Source organism: Tubulanus polymorphus, chromosome 2 (assembly GCF_964204645.1).
Source record: "Tubulanus polymorphus chromosome 2, tnTubPoly1.2, whole genome shotgun sequence".
NCBI lineage: Eukaryota > Metazoa > Nemertea > Palaeonemertea > Tubulaniformes > Tubulanidae > Tubulanus > Tubulanus polymorphus.
The window spans coordinates 5,210,302-5,230,549 of NC_134026.1; the positions used below are offsets into that span (position 1 = coordinate 5,210,302).

The window sequence follows — 20,248 nt, forward strand, 5'->3', positions numbered from 1 at the left end:
TAGATAAATGAACCGAGGAAAAAATGAACCAAAGGACCACCAAAACTGAAGGCTTAGGAACAAATGAATAAATAATTTTTCATAATATAAAAATCATTTATTATGGATAAAACATAATCACCTGAAAAGGTGCACACATGCCAATGATACAGATACAGACTGCTGGTATCCCAAAATCTAAAAATGTCTGTTGATTAGAGTTACATTAAATATATTCCACCATTTATACAGAAAAAAACCAGATTTCTTATTCACTTTTTTTCCTAACGAGACTTTAATCTTAATCATTATCAGATATGACGCACCAGTAAAACCAAAATGATAAAAAACAGATTTTTTCTAAGGCGCATTCAGTCTAATGGAAATAATAGATTATCGAGCATCTTCCATACGATGGCTACTCAACTTGGACGAAATACGGATAAGCCTTATAAATATAGATGGTGATACATAATATGATATATATGTATAAATAATTATATCGATAATAATAAATATAAAAGCTATACATTACAGTTCATAGACCTATATAATACATTCATAATTCGTATATTAATTCTACAGCATTTAGCCTTTCGGCTACGCTAAAAATGTTTTATAAAAATCAAAATAATCATTGTTTTCATATATTTATATTCATATATACAGTTGCATTAAAATCAGTATATATTTAGTAGTGTAACCCCAGTATTGTACATTTGATATGTTTCTAATTGGCGGTTTCATTCATTCTTAAAAAAGAACGCAAGAGTTAAACGTATATTCATTACTTGAACATGGACGAAAATCATTGTGTGTATGATACAACGCGAGTACATAATAAAACTATACGTATCAATATGAAGTGGTGTAGATATACAATGATCGAACGCACTAGAAAAACTGTACACACTACCAGGAGCTACATGGACGAATATTAAATCAAGGAATGTTGTTCTAAATACATATCGGACATAGCAAATAATAAGACAAAAGCTACACAGTTCTGGATCCAGCTCTGACCTGATTGGCACCAGAGTTAGGAGCGAAAAAGTACAGACCCGAAAATCATAAAACTTTATTTAAACATGGACTGAACTTTTTTTACTTATGGGTACTAATTTAAAATCATTTCTATTTTCTAAAACTTTTACTGATAGCAACATCTATCATGTGACTTACTGAAGGCTGAACGAAAAAGGCAGGGTTCTATATTTTTAACAAAAAATATGTGTAAGGGCTTAGAATTTCTTGGAATTTTGACAAAATTTTGTGATCCAAATTGGTACATTATAGGTAAAAGTGAAAACATATAACAAAATCTTTTTCATGGAGTAAAACAAAGTTCTGTCAATACATACACAAAATATAAATAGCAAATACCTGAAAACAACTCCTGGACGAAAGAATGAAGAGAACAAACACTGGACGACCTATCGATTGTTATTACGAAGAAAAAAATATTCTGGAATGTGATCATCAAAATACTGACTGAACTAACCTCTAAACACTGAATGAGTTATCCAAGACTTAGTGAGCATTGGCAGTTTAAGACAGCATGCCTAACTAACATGGTTACATTTTGAACGTCAGTCAGCATGGCACAAATAAATAGACAAACTGTATGTATTTATCACAGATTGCTGTATACATGCCGCACACTAAAATTCATCCATTGAATAGCGAACATGGTAGAAAAATAGTTTGTATTTCGCATTATTTTTGCTATGTATGACGAAGATTTATAATTGTAACTGATAGATGGGAGTACATATCTACAAACTGCAGGGTAGTAACGTTACATAATGGCCGCCAGAATTATCATCGTAATGATGACAACGATATTCGATCGCGAAAAAACAGCCGACGAGCCGATGACAGTGTAAACGCCTCCGTCTTTATACGCTAATCTACCATCATTGAAATACTGCGGACAATCATCAACTGTGTAAAAAAAAAACAAAAACATTACAAATCTAGAATTGTTATCAACATGTACGTTGAAGGGTTTGGACAGAAGATCTGTCACCGATGGTAATGTTTTTGCGTAATCTCATTTCAATATGTAAGCTGAAGAAAATTGGCAGAGTTCAATATTCAACTGGTGAACATACTGACATACTGTTAAGAACCTATCAGGATGTTTTTCCCCTACACGATAGACAAGCCCTACACAAAAGGATCTTTTATCAAGCAATGCTATGCTTGGGCTATTACGCTCAATTTTTACCAATTGGGGGCTATCTTAAGTCCTATCAGTCCGCATGCGTAGATTTGAGAAATGTTTATCAATATATCAACAGGTTTATGCTTATTTTGTAACCACAATCAATTGCAATTCTAGCTCATGACATGTTCTAAGAGAGTGGTGAGTTTCAAGCTTATTTTGATTACTGTATCATTGAATATTGGAATTGTCAGGAATGTCAAACATTTCACCAAGTGGGGATGGTGTCCCCGAACCCCTAGTTATCAATTCGATCGATCTATGGTATCATTTTTACTTACATTCTCTTTCATTTTCCAACAGTTCTAGAGCGAGACTAGCTCCTTCCTTCGAGCTATAACTGCGCGGCGTCTGATCTTGCCCACAAGCAGAGCTCGTAGCCCTCGACATGAGAATATTTTGGTAATCCAATCTTTGGTAAGTCTGAAAACCATAAGTTTAGACTTAAGAGTAAGTATATTCAAGATAAGTATATTTCTACCAGAGCACTTTTTTCAGAGTACAATATAAAGCAATCACAAAACAAGCTTAAGTTGTAACCTTGATATATCTCAAGCGCCAACAACTCCGGCGGTCAAGGGTCAAGAATCGTAATTTTTACTCACCCAACATCTGAATCTAGAGGTAGCGTCTTCTTCGTCGTGTGTGATCAAATAAGAACGCGAATCTTCCATCCAATAACCGACGCATAACAGCTCGTGATCAGGCTCATCTGGAATTGATATCGCAACCACTCTTTGAAATTGGGAAAAAATACCCGACATCTTTACGGGAGATCGAACCCGATCAGTCATCAAAGCTCGTCGACGCTTACCGAGCAGGGTCAATACTCACCATATTCTCCAATCGGACGACCTAAATGGTCGACAGTCGCGCAACGCTGAGCGTCGACTAGAATCTTCTTCGTGTCCTGACGACAAACGCGAAGCTGCGTTTCGAACTCGCGACAGTCGACCTGCATACGCGGCCGCTCGGTGACGCCGCGAATCCTCGTGTGGTATTTCTCGCTCTGTAGACCGGTCTGAATGAACCGATAGATACCAGCGACCGGACACACGATTGGATTCGGCGGATCAACTGTGAAAATAAATAGTTACATCGAAGAATGAAACACTGAACTTAACACGCATATCCACCGTACTTGATAACCCAGAACTGACGATTTAAGAGCCGATATTTTCAACTCAATAAGCCAAGGCTCTTCGCCAGGAAGTTTAATCAACTGTTTGTAAATTTTCCAAATCCATGAACAAATTCCCACTGATGTGCGTATTTGGATAATAAATTGAGAATCTCATATTCCTGATGATGACTAATAGGTTATAGTCGAAATGTTGAACCAATAAACTATTAGCTTAAAGGAAACTTCCTTAGTGTGGGATTCTCAATTTAGCAACTCCCAGGGTTTGTAGCACTCAGGACTGAGGTGAAAGTCAGAACTTTTTTCATATTAATCCAAAGCCAGGTTCCCCACATTTTTCTGATTAAGCCACACTAGTGGCAAGGTTTCAATAATAATCCCAGTTGAAAAACCACAAAGACAGTAAATAGATTGTCAGTAGAAATTCCCTGTGATAACATTCTGTCCAAAAAGTAAGTATTTTCAGGACTTATCAAGGCCTATCCAAAATTTGTCCAACAAAAGTAAGCAATTTTCAGACTTAGCCAGATGTAGACTTCTTATTCTGATACATAATACGTACGAATCAATGTCTTGTATTTCCAATTATCGGCTTTGAAGTTGAACGATGACCAACTGCAAGCTTCTAAAAACTTAAGTGATCGATAATTCTTAACCCCGAGTTCTCCCTTGGTCTGACGATAAGGTTTCCCTGCAATTTGAATTTTTTATGACATTTGATTACATTAAAATCAATCAAAACTGCAGAGATCACAAATCATCACAACGAATCTAACGTACCCATTCTGTATCTGATAATGTTGTGATGTCGAGGTAAAAAGTCAACGCAAATGTAATCAATTTCGCTAGAATGAGAACAACCAAATATTCACCTATAGACTTCTGAATTGTATTTCAATATAATCTGTTCATAATTGTTCACAAATATAAGGGGGAAAATCCAGGCTCAATACGTGATAAAAGTTTCACAACGATTTACGATAAAAGTGGAAATTCTTCATATTGTTTGGCGTCTGTTTGCGACCAAGTAAGAGGCTATTTTGTAACCTATAATTAGTCGCCTCGAGTTCCCACTATTCAATTCAAGTTCAATTCGGTGGTACAGACTGGTTAAATATATTTTCAGGCTTTCCAAATTTTGTCGAATCTGTTTTTGAAACTATTTACGGAGGCCGACAAGACAAACTTCTCCGGTTCAACTATTCCAGCTGTTCGTCGTTGATTGAGGAAATTTTTCCAGAAATTCAAACGACGTCTGAATTTCTTCGAATAACGATACGTACCATCTTCCGACGGTGACAGCCGTCATCAGATACCGCGAATCACGAGTCTGTTGACAAGTGAAATACGACTCTCGATATCGGTATTGATCGAGTTTCGTTTTGAAGAATATATGCGTCGAGTTGATGATGACGTTACTGTCGTATTCGCTCGTGGTGAACCAATCTCCCGTGAAATTAGACGGCAGGTTACAGGCCGGCGATATCTCCTCTAACTGATCCTGGTTATTCGCTGCAATCGAATCAAATTCATGCGATAAGTCAACTACTGCCAGAAAATATTTCGAAATTCCGTTTTTCCAGCCCGACCCAAGCAAGTATGCAAAGTTCTTCAGTACAGAAAACTCTGACCCGACTAACTTGATATCTCCCTTTGTAGCACACACAATTTAATATAAAAAAATAGTAGTTTAATTGAAAATGAACTAGAAATCATTCAGATTTTGAGAGAATTTTGATAATTTCAGTTTTAATTGAGGTCTCTAAAGAGTAGAAACTACCGGTGCTCGTAAATAGTAATGGTTATCAGGTGTGAAAACTTCGCCTTACTCGGTAGTGTTGAGACAGTTAATATTTCACCGAGATGAGAACATTGGACGATATACAAGGCTTTTCTAGATGACTGTTTGTAAAATACGATGACTAGAGTGAACTAGCGTGTAAAGCAGGGTCTACTTTCGTAACACCTAATTAGACACCTTCCAAGTTTAATCAGATACGCTTTAAATATTCAATTTCTTTAGAGGTATCGCAACTCTACAATTGGTACATACTTGGTGACAGAATCAATTCAACAGGACCTTGAGCAGCTCCTCTCAGTTGCAAACAAGTCGGTTTGACTGACATGACGTAACGTTTCTTTAAATCAAGACGCTGCTGGTCGAGATTCGTCAACTGAGGATAAAGAGTTAATTCATTAGTTTCATGTACTGTACAGAGGCATCGAACTGAAGGAAACTATCCGAGTTTTCCAGGTTTTTGGTAAAATTCGTCAAATTCCTTGAGTTTTCCAAAAACTTACCAGACAACGGAATTTATCTTCAGGTCTGTCCTTATTCATCGCGACAGCCGAGAAAATGTTGCCGGTCTCCTGATCGGACCACGATCCCAAACATTGAAAACGAATGTCTAAAAGTAACAAATAAAATAGATGACAACCCGCAAAGGAAATCTTATCCGATATAAAATTGACATCAGATTTCTCAGATAAATCAACTACCGTCAGTGCGAGGTTGTGCCCTTTAATGTTCATAGAAAACTTACTTTCGCCAGAAAGTGTAACGTCGGAGCTCGAATCAGAAGCGATGTTCGGACATCGACCAAAACGCATAAAGAATATCTCATTGTCGACGTACGGTGAACCGGGAGCGTGACACGAGTAGATTCCACTTTTATCGCTCGAACAGATACCACCGCCTGCGTTCTTCTGTTTGTAGTCAAAATGGTAAACACCGTCGAATGTTGTTTTACAATCGACTTTCCTGATGGCCTTTCCTGAAGATAGAGAATACATTCACGATTATTGCATTACAAGCTTTTCAGATCTTAATGAAACACAGCAAAGATATATCATTAACGATGCTGTGTTGTTATTGCAAAGTTCGTCGTTAACTTATCCGGTGGTCTCGATGCTAAGGGTCCTAATCAAGGTCTAAGAACAGTCGAATAACTTAGTAACTGCGAGCTGATAGAAAATCCATAGTAAATATGGCATTGATCCGATACGAACTGAAGGACAAACAGAGAATTATCATAGAATATCCAGCTTTAAAAAGTCGATACTTACGGAAGAATGTTTCCAATTCAATTTCTGGAGACAATGTTCCGCAAATCGACGCAAACGCATTGTTCGGATCGTTATTAGTCATCGGTGACGAACCTGAAAAATGAACAAACACCGCATTCGTTATAAAAACCTCATTTTCAATGCAAGGGATTAAAACGATGAATAGTTCGCGATGACTTACTCTTTCTCACTTGTAAAACATTGATCGTGCGATGTAAAAACCAAAAACAGAAATATTTCATTCTGAAAACAAGGAGTCACGATTGAGATACAAGGTTAGGATCAAATAACGGAGGTCTAAATGAAGAAACAAGGAGCCTATCGGCTTATATAGCTCCGCTGTGTGATTTGAAGAAATAGAAACTCCACCCCCAGGAACGTCCCCCTGAGGGACAAATCCAAAAAAATGGCTCTGTAACTTTATAGGCCTAGGCCCTAAATGAATGAGTTTATTGGAATCTTCATCTGAACACGTAATATCACTCACTGTGCAGCGTCATAAAAAAGAATCTTGCTATTGACATTCAATCCATTATCGGTTAGAGTCATTTCCTGGCTTATCATTTTGCCTTTGTAGAGAACTTTTCGTTTTTCTTGTGGCCCGGTAAGTTTTTGCGTCATCTGTATGTCGGATGCACCGATTAACGTCGTGTGGCTGATACCGTTGATGTACGCGTACCATTCTCCATGAAAATTTACCGGAATAACCATCGGGTCATTCTGCAATTGACAATCTACAATCAAAAACGAAAAGAGAGTATGTAATAAGATCGAGCTATTTTTGGGTGCAGCAAAATTTCAAATTTTCAACACCTCATTTCAAAGTAATTAAGATATATTCCTAAATTTTCTGGGGGGACCCCCTATCCCCCTCCACATTGCTTAGAGCCTCCAGTACTCGCCGTCCAGCAGCATTTGATAGACCAGCAGAGCACCACTCTGAGGGTGGCCACTTTTATTTGACTAGCTCCCCCCCCCCCCCCGACTATTTTATTATTCACTGACATGATCAGCTATGACACCTGCTGAGGACAAGGAACTTTTTGATTTTACACACAATCTAGCAATCTCATCAAATTCCCAATTCCCTGACTTATTTAAAGAAAAGAAAATTGCCTGACTTTTCCCTGATTTCCAGGTAAGTGGCCACCCTAACTCTTTTGAAAATCCTGGATCAACGCCTATATCTGATACATCGAATATTGATGAAGAAGTGGCAGAAAAGTGACGTATTCTTTCATTTTTCAATAAAATTGAACATCCTACTCTTTATAAATGTATATTATTGACTGTCATTTTAAGCAAAGTGGTGCCATGATGGAAGGCTCCCTCGCGAGTTACATTCTGAAGTAAATCAGACGTTTGACCAGTGACGGTCTTGCGTCAATAATAATTGTAGTCGTTGTAGATTTTGTTGAAGTGATAAGTCTTCTGACAATCTATCTATAGTACAATGGTTGTTAGTCTATTTTTGAACGCGTGAAATGAAATCTGCCAATGCCACAATGCTGGGTCTGGGTGGGATTGATTAATAACACATGAGACTAGGGTAGGGGCCCAACGCTTTAGGTCGGTACATGCTAAAAGGCGTATAAGTCCACGCCATTGTTTATCAAGATGTGATATGCAACAGTTCATTAGTTTTTCCTCATCGACACAAGTTATATTTTATTTACGAAAAAACCAAATACCTTGTATGTGAAAGGGCCCAAATAAATAATAAAATTCGAATTGAATTGATTGAAAGTTGCTTTTTTAATCGCAAAATTTACTTAATAAAACAAGCTATCGATGTAAATCAAGCGTTAGAATTGATGATATAAGAACAGTCATTCGTAAAAAGACATCATTTTATATACCTGAACTTGGTATCGATAAGAAAAGTGCAAAAACTATTCCAAAAAGCGACAAAACGTAAGAACTGTTTTGCGCCGCCATTTTGTTTGCTATCAGCTTTTCTTTCAAGATATAAAGGGGAACTGGGTATAAAGGTAAAATTTATGGTTGTTATTTCGACGTTTTTGTCTCTCAAAAAATATAAAAATTCAGATCAAGTAAACATAAATTTCTTGAAATTAAGCGAGAGTGGGTATAACTTTTTGATTTAAACAAAACTCGAACAAATTTCTATAATACGAATGCTATCACCCCTTACAATACAATCCCGCTACCCGATACATTCCACTGCCACTTGGCGGAGCCATCTCCCGGAAGGTGTGGTGGGAGATGACTCAAGCTAGTTCATATCGCCCCCACCCAGATGGTCCAATGTGGGTGATCAAAAAGATAATCTTAAATCTTGTGGATATCGAATAGATAATGAATCATTACCACATATCAATTCCTATCATTCTTAAAAAGAGATCCATCAAATGACAACGATGATTGAAATGGCTTGGCTGGAATATTTGGGTTAATACAGTGGTTGTTCCTCAACATCTAAATGACTAACTATTCTACGTAAAAATTTCAGTCAGTTTATTTCGGTAATTTCTAAAAAAATACATGATTCGAATTTCAATCAAGATGACATCATTATAAAACAAGTTTTACAACTTCACACAGAAACAAACATTTACAAAGTTCACAAAATCTTGGGCACTGAAACGAGAAAATGAGTATATAGTACTACATCTGAGAATACGTATAGGGAAGAATTAACTCTGAAGTTATCTAATGCTTGCAATAAAAGAATGGATTAAAAATCTATATCCCGAAAATGTTCAAATTAAAATAATACAAAATTTTTTGCATCGTTCCTAAAAACAATGTCTTATGACAGACTTATGCAATCCTCAGTAATATGCAAGCGAATGAAATTCCTTTTTGATTAAATCTTATATCCAGCCAGATTATTAAATCAATCACCGTTTAGGCCAGATAGCCCTAACAATATATATCATAACGCATGCACTGATTTCATACTGTACACGGTTATTAAATGCAGAAAACAACATTTTCTCTAAAAACACTAGGTTCACTGATTGGTATTGTTTGGTTCGTTTTCAAAAATTGCTAAAATAGTTCACATTATTGCCAAGTGTTAACACCGCCATATCCAAGAAACTGTTTGTTAACTTCCTTCTTTTTCTGCAGGTTTATCCTTAGCCAATAACACAGTATGCTGTCCACCTGCTGAAATCATTATCACTTCCCTGCAAAAGATAATTGAGAATTGAGTGAAATAATAAGATTCATATACCAAAGAAATGTTTTTGAACAATTCCAATTCTTTAAATGAAACTGGGACCCACAAGCCAGTTGTATAGTCATGGCTTGGAGTTGGGACAGGTCTAGGGTCATCTTAAAACTTTCAGACGAATCTTAAGATTCTCAGACCACTTTTGGACTTTGGGCCGTTGACAAAATAACAACCAAACAAATTCTTCTATGATTGAAATGATCTGCGCAATATTCTATATAATGTCGCTTTGAATCTGTCCACTCCATCGTGGGTTTATTAAACGTACCTGTTTAAAAGTTGTTTTCCCGCAATTTTGATTGGTTCGTACACATCGTCGTCGTTGCCAGTTCCTAATTGTTGATTCGTACCCATTCCCCATGAAAAACCGACACCTGAAAATATCGAAACCGCTGTCAAATATTTGCAATCCAATTCATATGCTTCAATAACAGAAGATCGAATCATTCAAAGATTATTCAGATCACTACTACACTACAGCGAGTATGAATTATTCGTCGTATGAAAGTTTTATGTACCATCATTAGACACGGCGAAACTGACAGAACTTCCAGCTGATATAGACTGACATCCAGTTCCGTTTAGCGATGTTATCAAAGTTGGTTCTTTCGTTTCTTCACAATCCTTTCCAAGACCTAACCTTCCGTACTCTTTACGCCCTAAACTGTATACTTTGCCTGCAAAATAAGAATCGAATGAAAGAATGAATAAATGGAATTTTCTTCTGAATCTAGATTTCATTTCACCCAACTGATTTTAACAAACCTGCAGTGTCCAATGCGACGGTATGGTGCTGTCCACTTGCGAAACTCTTCCACTGTTTGCCTTCAAATGATGTTAATCGTTCTGGCATGAATCTATTCTCCATATCATCAATTCCTATCATTCATAATTGATAAAACAATTATCCACTTCCGATAAAAATATTTCAAACACGTAGAAAGGAATCATTATAATAGGATTTGGAAGACTCGACCAAATCGATGCAATTAATGACAATGAAATCTTTATGACAATTGTAATCAGAAAATTATTATCAGAAATTTTTTCATTTCAGTTTTTAGTCTGAAAAATATCTAAAACCAATTATTAAGGCCAGTATAACTGAAACTATATGAAACAAAAATTGAACTCTATTTAACATACCGAGTTGGTAGTAATTATTCAGACCCCACGCGTAAATATCTCCAGATTCTGCTTCACGCGCGAATGTGTCGAACGTTCCGGCCCAGATATCGCTGAATTTAGACGATTTTCGTCCACGAGAACGGCGACAGCGAACGATACCGGGCGTCAACAGATATTCTGAAAATTTGATCAAATCATCTTCTGAAGACTAATAGAACATTTTACGGACTTCTAAATTCATGAAACATGGAAAATAACTTACCAGCGCCCTTTCGACCTCCGCGTACAGCGAAGCATTCGGCTACCCTACCCAACTGTCCTTGTTCAGCATTTCCTATGCGTACAAATTAAGAAATGATTAAGATGACATCTGAAATTCTGATTCCATTGTGGTTTCTGAGATACCGGTACTGAGTTAAGGCACAGAGTCTACTATATATGATTTACCTGCGGTGTAAATTTCACCGTTTGATGTTAAACAAGCCAGATGGTCACCACCAGACACGATCTTCACAACGACAGTCTTTGGTGAACCGATAACAAACTGCACAGGTGTCTTCTGAACGTTCTTATACGTTATCATTCCCATTAAACCATTAGCATCCTAGAATACCAACAAATCCCATTGTGAAATGTGAAACAATTTGACAAACTTACTTATATACAATATTATGATAATATCTTTTTACATCATTTTTCATCATTAAGGGTGATAGATATTTCAGCAATCTTAAGTCTTAACTCTCCATTAAAAGATGACAGATGATGACCCTACCCTGGTGAAAAATAACAACTTACTCTAAATATTCCCCAAATGTAAACTTTGCCTTCCTCAGTCAGTGCAGCCGTGTGGCTATCTCCTGCACTAACTTGAACAACTTTACTCGGCAACTCCACTTTAGCTGGCAGTGTTTCAGAGCCTTCTTCCGACGTATCTCGACCAAGAGCACCATCATCATTACAGCCGAATGTAATTACCTAAAGATGTGCAAAAAAACAACAATAAAATATGAAGAGTTATTGTGATTATGATGATTCCGATCAATGTTTTTTCTTTTTTCTTCGGATTAAGACAAATCCACTATGGGCCAGTCTTAGAAAATTTGTTACTTCAGTAGTGCATTTCATATATGACCACTGTTGTTTGTCTGTTGCCAAACAGCCCGGTTCTATTACCTCTCCTTTTGAAGTCAAGCAAACAGTGTGCATACCACCGGCGAAGACCTGAATTATATCTTCAGAGATATCGACTTTACTCGGGCGAGATCTCTCCAGAATATCTTCACCGAGGCCCAGTTGACCGACATCACCTTCACCCAGAGTTAACACGATTCCACCAACCGTTGCATGCGACTCGTGAGAGACTACAATAGAAAGATATTGTTTCACTTGAAAATACAAGTAGTCTCGGGTTGAAAAAATGTCTGTACAATATAATAATAAATTGTCATTTATATAGCGCAAGACCCCTTAAGAATAGAAGTTCAAATGCGCTCCTCTAGAAACTATAAGTAGCTGGTACGGAATAGAACGGTTTTGAGTGTTCGCTTGAATGATTCACAAGACAAAGACATGGAGTCAGGTATGTCCGCAAGAAGGTTATTCCACAGTCTGGGAGCATATGTGGAGAATGTTCTGCCACCGTATGATGACCAACGGAAATAGGAACAACCAGTCTCTCCTGATTGGCAGAAGGTAGAAGTCTGACAGGTACATAGACTTGTAATAATCCGGATAAGTATACGGGAGCCAGATGATACAATATGATTGTTATATGAGCCATCTACCAATGGTACATGGCTTCTGACAATTTTGGGTTAGATTTAACTCTTTGTGCGCTGGATCCAATGAAAAATGGGGAAAATGATTTACAAATACATGCAGACTCTGACATATGTACCGGCACTTTATAAATGTTAATTACTATCATTATTATTATTATTATAATAGTAATAAACATTTATAAAGTGCCGGTTTCTCATAACGAGTTCACCGGTGCTGAGAAATGAGATGGTTCCATTGAAACACGAGAAATGTTTTAATGAACGTTCGAACTATTCAGTGCTATTTCAAATATCTAAGAAATTTCATTTATTAAAATTGTACTATACGAATATATAGTTATTTCTATAACTTCCTAATTTACCTTTCTGTTTTTTACTTTTAGGTGGTTCCACAGTGTCATCATTTTCTTCATTGGGACGTTTTCTGGAGGGTTGAGCCTCTTTTGCTTTAGGTCTTCTTCCAACCATTTTTTCTGAATTCTGATTAAAGAATTTTGATATAGAATAATTGTGGGAGTTGCCTTTGTTTTAATTAATTCCATTGTTAGTGTGACAGCAGTCTCAAACCATTGATAGTTTATCACAGTTAGTTCTCCTGAATAACTGGCATTTAACATGAAACCCAGATAATCTCACAGGGTACCAACAATGGCTTAATTACTTGGCATTTAAGAGTATCATAGGCCACACTTCAAATTACAAATAATTGGAATTTTGCACCAGAAAATAATTAGCCGTCTTCACGTTTTTTAATTAAGTCACATCCAATGAAATGAGATTAACAAATAAGGGACCCAAATAAGGAAAAGTGGAGTCAAATTCAACTCACAAAAGACTATGAACAAGTATCTTTTCTAAAGAACTATTTCCACAAAAGCGAATCGTCCAAATATACAATAAAGTTAATTTACATCAAGTGGATTTAACTTTTCTTTTGCAGGAACGCAGTTTTTTGGTGGTTCACCGTGGAAAATTTGGAAATATAAACATAAACCGTATCACTTGGTAAAATCACACGTTCATTCTTTTAAAAGCACGGTGCGAAAACCCCACATACCTTTTGATTTACCGACGATTTAGACGATTGAAAAGTTTTACGATTTTTAAGCCAAGCTATTTTCCCTCTTGTAGGTGGCGCTACCGTACGATAACCAAAAGTAAAAACCAATTTCAATTTAACTTTATTTATTGTCCGCAGGTCGAACGGAACACTCATTGCTTTCATTCGATATCAATCAAATTAATGAAAAGAAATTCGCTAGCGCATCGTCCTCAACCGGAAAAGACAGAAATGATATAACCCATTCTCTATTTAATAAATGAAACAAATTTCCGGTTACCAAAAAGGCAAAATACCATTTTGTCATCTCTATAGAATTTACCGACAAACTAAATAGATTCAATATATAAATTTTATTATCACAGATTTCCACTACATCGGATCTTTTTTTGTTTATGAAAAAACTGCAGCTTGCTCCACACCCCACGGCACATCAGAGTTAAACATTCATCACACCACGTCTGTCTTTGAATGAAACCATACAGTTTCCTGAAAATATAGAATAAATCGCAAATTTTAGAGAATTTAAAGAAACATACTATTCTTCTTAATTCTTCAATTCTAAGTAGCCTGAGAAATAATACCTACTTTATCATACGCTTTGCTCGAGAAACTTGTCCTCTTTGCATTAAACTTAAAGCCATGAATAGAACACATTTACATTGCATGATCGGATCTGCCATTTCAATCGCTATGTGAAACTGTCTCAGTGATATTCTACCAGCAGTTTCTGCCTGAAAAAAAGTTAACTGGAGAATCAGCAAACAAATAAAGATTGAATATAGATTGTTGTAGTGGAATTTCATTTGTTGTCAATAGAAAAAGGCATGGTCCAAGCTTTTTCTGAGTGAACTTACATGGCATTCAGAATGGTCCCCCATAGACGAATAACCTCCTCCCAGCGTGGACAGCCAAGCCATGCATTCTTCAAGTGTAACCCGTTTCGAAATTAATTCTGCCACTCGCATATACCTATTTAAAGAAAAATTTGCAAAATTATTTGGTCAGAAAATACTCAGCAAAAGGCAAATTGAATTGCAGTGAATCAATTGACACTATAAAACTAGTGTTATCAAATTATTGATTCTGTAACTTACCACTTGAAGTCAATGATAATTTCTGTTGGCCACCTGAGCACTATCACAACTACTAGATTTTGTGTTTTTAATTTGGTGGTTTTTTTCTGATCGTAGCAAACAACATCACTCGTTATAAGATGGGATATGAATCTATAAAATCTGCTATAAAATATGTCGCTTCGAGTTAAAGTTTCCATCAGTAATGCACCGAAATAACCATTCACGTGAACAGTCAATATAGATTTATCCGCATAAGTCGATGATGTCGAAAGATTAGCAGCATGGAAAACATTGTAAGGAATCAGATCACAGATATTCAGATTATGTTTGTCACAGTCACATTCAAATCCATCAGATAACATTAACTCAGTTATCTTGATCGTATCCATTAGGTCCTGAGTAGCACTAGGGCTATCTTTCAAAGATCCTCGTAAATTTTTTGAACTTTTTTCATTCGAGCCAATTGCGCGTTCTACATAATTCCTCAGATGAAAAGATTTCCGATCGTATTGAAAATGTGTGGAGATAATACACGATGATGGAACCAGCCGATTCATCTCTACTCTACCTCTCGGCAAAATTACACAAGTTTTAGATGATTTATGAAAGTCAAATTTATGAGATTTTGTTTCACTATCCCTAATAAAAGTAAAACCCAGGATCCAGATATTTCAACAATCGTAGGATACGGTAAAGTTTAGCAGCGGTACGTCGTACGTATTCCAGTGAATAAAACTACACTAGCACTGGCAGGCGAGGATGATGTGAGAAACGTTGAAGAAGTGCGCTACCAACTGCCGATACATAGATTTTGCGATCCCGTTTGTATATTACGATATTGATGAGTTACTTTTCTTTACTTTCAACGGGTAAAAGTTAAAATATAATGTGGTCCTGATGCTAAAACGAAGATTTTGCAGGTCTAGAATACGAGAACGATCCGGAATAATTCTACGACCTTGAAACCCGCTCGATACCGAAAATCTACATGCCAGAGTATACTCTGAACAAACTAATTAAACGCCTGAATGTATGGAATTCCTCAAGGGCCATACGAGTTACGAATTACGAGTTACATTTTACGAATTACGACTTCAATACATTACGCGACTTACTTACTTAGCAGGAACTGATTACAAATTTTATTATCTATGGAATACCTCAAGGGCCATACGACTTACGAGTTACGTTTTACGACTTACGAGTTACGTTTTACGAGTTACTAATACATTTCCTACAATACGTTACGACTTACGATTTACGACTTACGTTTTACGAATTACACGTTTTTCACTAAATGGCTTCGGATATCCGAAGCGCGTAATTCAAAGAAGGGGTTTCAAATGTGATGGAATATGTCCATCAGTCGTTTTCTATGTTGTAACTGGAGGGTGCTGCCCTCTCTCTCGAAAATACAGAACAATAGGTGATTGTGTTAATATCTTTTGTCCGCCTTTTTACTGGTTTTTGGGCTCTCAGAGTCGATATTTGGAGGAAACTTCTACTGTGGAACAGGCAGAATAGGACCTCGTTACATCTGGTGGCAGCGTAGTGGGATTTGATTGTGAAAAAACCAGTTGAAATTGAGTTGAAGCGGTGAACACGTTTTTCTCCGTTTAGTCTGTGTAAATTACTGTTACTTTTTGTGTGTACTTAACGTATTTTTTTTTTACCTACTTCGTAATTCCTAGTACATATTTAGTATTTTTAAGTGCCTGTTTCCCCTACATTTATTTGCGGTCCTGTATTTTCTGTGTCATTTATATAAGAGAATAGTAATTATGTCGGATGTTGAGAATGATGTGTGTGAGCCCTTGGCATTATCTAGGCCTATGTCACCAATGGCCGGAGCTGCACATCATGACCTCCTGGTTAGTGGGGAGGGTAACCTCTCGTTAAAACCAAAACGTGGCCGTCCAATGAAGACAAAAGCCGAAAATTTGAAAACATCTGAGGATTCCATCCTCCAGCGACTGACTGAAGTGATGGAGAGGGTCGTGACGAGAGATGCACCCACCCCGAAAATGCACAATATTCCGGCACCCAAGCCCTATACCATGGGACACAATTTCCGCGTTTGGCTCGAAAGGTTTGACGCGTTCGCTGACCTGGCCCAGATTAGTTCTCGCATCAACGGGGGCGAACAGCGTAAATCACACCTGATGATGCGACTTGACCATGAGGCATACCAGGCTGTCTCGAACCTACGTCTCGACTCGAGCCTGTCGTATGATGATTTCTGTCGGCGGCTATCATCCCGTTTCCAACAAACAAAGACTGTGGATGACTTTAAGATGTTGTTGAAAGGGAGGGACCAAAAGACAACTGAATCTGTGGAACGCTATGCCGACGAGTTAGCAGAGCTGGCAAGGAACGCATACCCTGGCATTGCCTTCGAGCTGCAGGATGAATTGGCCAAAGACCAATTCCTTAAAGGTAATAGCCTACCCGTCTCAGCGAAGCAGTCAATGTATGCGGCCCAGCCAAGTTCGTTGGCTGCAGCAGTCGCTCAAGCACGGACTCTGGAAACAGCGAGACGGTTGACTGAGGGCACGACTCATAAACAAAAAGTATCCGTTAACCAGACCCAGCTCGACTCGACTAGCTCAGCCATAACCAAACAACTCGACGAATTGAAGTCGATGATGGGAACGCTGATGACTCGAGTAGGCCATTTGGAAGCAGTTGTCTCTGGTAATGGCAATCGTCGACCACCCGCCGATGACAAATGTTGGCGTTGCAGGGATGCAGACCACCCCAAAAACTTGTGCCCACAAGTTAAATGCTATAATTGCGGGGGGAGTGGTCACTATTCAAGTAACTGCCACCTACCTAAGGGAAACCAGGGAAACGAGAAACGGGGTTTTCAGGGGGGCAGTGGAAACCCCATCAGGAAATAGTCCCCCCTGTACCGCTGTATATACCCCCCGCAAGACGTAGGAAAAATCGGATGAATACGGCGAATGGTCTAACGTGCGATGCAAGTAGAGATGCACCTATTGATGGTTACCATCATACTAGCTCCACCACCGTGAGACCATCAAACCATATTCAAATGATATCGAGACCATCAAACCATATTCAAACGACACCTCAAGATGGATATGTGGTTGCTGGCCCGGCATGTGATTCTAGTGGAGATACACCTACTGATGGTCCGCATCCTACTAGAACCATCACTGTTAGACCACCACAACATACCCAAAGTATAGAAGAAAATCGACGTGACCCTTCGGAGAACAGTGAGGCTCCCAGTCCGGCTACGGAAAACACTTGTCACAAGTTGCGCGACACCAAGGTTCAAACAACAGGGACAGGACCAGCCCAGACGAGCTTAGTTACAAACATCGGAACAGTGAGGCTCCACGCCTCGGGCCTTTTCTGTGATGCCGTAGTAAATGACCATTCGAAAGCGGTGGTACTCCTGGACACTGGTGCCTCCTGCACAATCATTAGAGGTTCGGTATGGGACTCTAGCAGCCCGACTGGTGAAGCCGCTGCACTGAGGCCAATCGAAGGAATCGTGACAACGGCTACCGGTCAGCCAATGGAGTTACGTGGATTAGCTGATGTATGTCTGAGAGTTGGAACTGAAGAATTTCATGTCCCCATGATCGTCAGTGAGGATTTGGCACAAGACTGCTTGCTTGGAAGTGATTTCTTCGAGAAATATGGCTGCAACATAGATTACCGTAACAAAGTGCTCCGCTTCGGAAGCCTCAGCGAGGTGCCTGTCCGCCAGAGCCCCAAACGTGCGAGCGCTTGCAGGGTGTTCATCAGTAAGAGCCAAATCATTCCAGCTGGATCCGAGGTGGTGGTAAATGGATACATGAAACGGAGTTATGCTCATAATAATTCGACCTCAGGGATGATCAGCAGCTGTGGACGGAATAATTTTTGCACTGGGAAAACACTGGTGGTACCGGAGGCAAACCAGATAACGGTTCGGCTGGCTAACTTCTCGGATGAGGCTTGTAGAGTCGACAGGGGCCAGACTATTGGTCTATTCTGCCCCCTACAGTCAGTTGACATCATGACTATCGACGACCATGCTCAAAACCCGTCAACTCCAAAAATCCAGCTGCAGGGTGGTGACAATACTGAATTCAAGGACCTCTTGAGAGAATTGAAAATCGACCAGCTTGAAATCCCCACTGACATGAAAACACAGCTTGTTGACATCATACGGGAGCTAAAGTCAGTATTCTCGATGGGAGACTTTGACATTGGTCGAACAGATTCGCTTGAATTCGAGATTGACACCGGTGACCACCCACCGATAAAACAACATCCCCGTCGGCTACCCCCCGGTAGGAGAGCTTTTGTTGAGGGGACGACCAAGGAGCTTTTAGAACACGACTTGATCCGGCCATCCACCAGCCCGTGGTCAAGCCCAATAGTTCTAGCGAAAAAGGCCGATGGTTCCCTGCGTCTATGCTGCGATTACCGCCGACTCAATGACGCAACAGTCAAAGACGCTCACCCATTAGGTCGAATAGACAGTACCCTAGAGGCTTTATCGGGCGCAACCTGGTTCTCGTCCCTCGATTTAACTAGCGGATACTGGCAGGTCCCAATAAAGGAATCAGACAAACATAAGACCGCATTCACGACTGAAAACCATCTATTTGAGTGGAATGTCATGCCGTTTGGAGTCTGTAATGCCCCGGCGTCATTCAGCAGACTGATGGCAATGGTACTGGATGATGTTGCATGGAAAACATGCCTTATCTACCTGGATGATGTAGTGGTGTTTAGTCATGATCTACCAACCCATCTGACGCGATTACAAGAGGTATTTCGTTGCTTTCAGAAAGCCGGTCTCAAGCTAAAACCGAGGAAGTGCTCGCTTTTCCAGCGGCGCCTCAAGTTTTTGGGGCATGTAGTAAGCGAGGCCGGTGTCGAAACCGACGGTGCCAAATGCGATAGAGTCAGGGATTGGCCGACCCCAACGTCAGTTACTGAACTGCGTAGTTTCCTTGGTCTTGTGACATATTACTCGCAATTCATCAAGGATTTCGCCGACTTGACAGCCCCGCTACACCGCCTTACGAGGAAAAATGAACCATTCGTCTGGACATTCAAGCAACAACTAGCGTTTGACGGACTGAAAGAAAAGCTGACCAGCTCCCCTATCCTGGCATTCCCAGATTTCTCGGAGGGTGCTGGAGAGTTCATTTTGGACTGTGACGCCTCTAACTGGGCTATCGGAGGGGTGCTGTCACAACTACAACACGATGGTTCTGAGAGAGTGATCGAGTACAGTAGCCGCACGCTGAAAGGTGGAGAGGAGAACTATTGTGCCACCAGGCGCGAAATGTTGGCCTTGGTTGACATGATTGATCACTTCCGCCACCATTTACTAGGCAGGAAATTCAAAGTTCGCACAGACCACGCAGCACTCAAGTGGCTACAAACCTTCAAAAACCCTGAGGGCCAAGTGGCTCGGTGGCTTGAACGCCTGTCGGAATATGATTTCGTGATCGAACATCGAGCTGGAAGCAAACATTTGAACGCAGACGCCCTGTCTCGCATCCCTAAGAGACAGAGGAAACATGGGGACTGCCCAACTTGTGGTGACA

General features: G+C 39.2%; 3 protein-coding genes across 3 annotated transcripts; all 3 read right to left on the bottom strand.

The window, feature by feature from the left end:
- Window positions 1-85: 85 nt before the first annotated feature.
- LOC141899546 (uncharacterized) lies at window positions 86-8,350 on the bottom strand. The gene is made up of 14 exons (XM_074785917.1): window positions 8,273-8,350; window positions 6,901-7,147; window positions 6,595-6,656; window positions 6,414-6,506; window positions 5,891-6,121; window positions 5,649-5,755; window positions 5,401-5,521; window positions 4,631-4,859; window positions 4,128-4,192; window positions 3,910-4,038; window positions 3,041-3,283; window positions 2,812-2,918; window positions 2,488-2,629; window positions 86-1,923 (listed from the first exon to the last, which is right to left on the bottom strand). Exons 2-14 carry the CDS (start codon window positions 7,122-7,124, stop codon window positions 1,778-1,780), a joined length of 1,899 nt encoding a protein of 632 aa, XP_074642018.1. The 5' UTR covers window positions 7,125-7,147; window positions 8,273-8,350; the 3' UTR covers window positions 86-1,777.
- A 524-nt stretch (window positions 8,351-8,874) lies between these two features.
- LOC141898624 (regulator of chromosome condensation-like) lies at window positions 8,875-13,663 on the bottom strand. The gene is made up of 11 exons (XM_074784637.1): window positions 13,585-13,663; window positions 12,890-13,007; window positions 11,920-12,107; window positions 11,542-11,721; window positions 11,191-11,347; window positions 11,006-11,077; window positions 10,762-10,920; window positions 10,381-10,494; window positions 10,134-10,292; window positions 9,884-9,989; window positions 8,875-9,568 (listed from the first exon to the last, which is right to left on the bottom strand). Exons 2-11 carry the CDS (start codon window positions 12,993-12,995, stop codon window positions 9,487-9,489), a joined length of 1,323 nt encoding a protein of 440 aa, XP_074640738.1. The 5' UTR covers window positions 12,996-13,007; window positions 13,585-13,663; the 3' UTR covers window positions 8,875-9,486.
- A 283-nt stretch (window positions 13,664-13,946) lies between these two features.
- Window positions 13,947-15,775, bottom strand: LOC141898314 (uncharacterized). Its single transcript, XM_074784156.1, has 4 exons — window positions 14,685-15,775; window positions 14,445-14,559; window positions 14,176-14,321; window positions 13,947-14,076 (listed from the first exon to the last, which is right to left on the bottom strand). Exons 1-4 carry the CDS (start codon window positions 15,221-15,223, stop codon window positions 13,947-13,949), a joined length of 930 nt encoding a protein of 309 aa, XP_074640257.1. The 5' UTR covers window positions 15,224-15,775.
- Window positions 15,776-20,248: the final 4,473 nt, after the last annotated feature.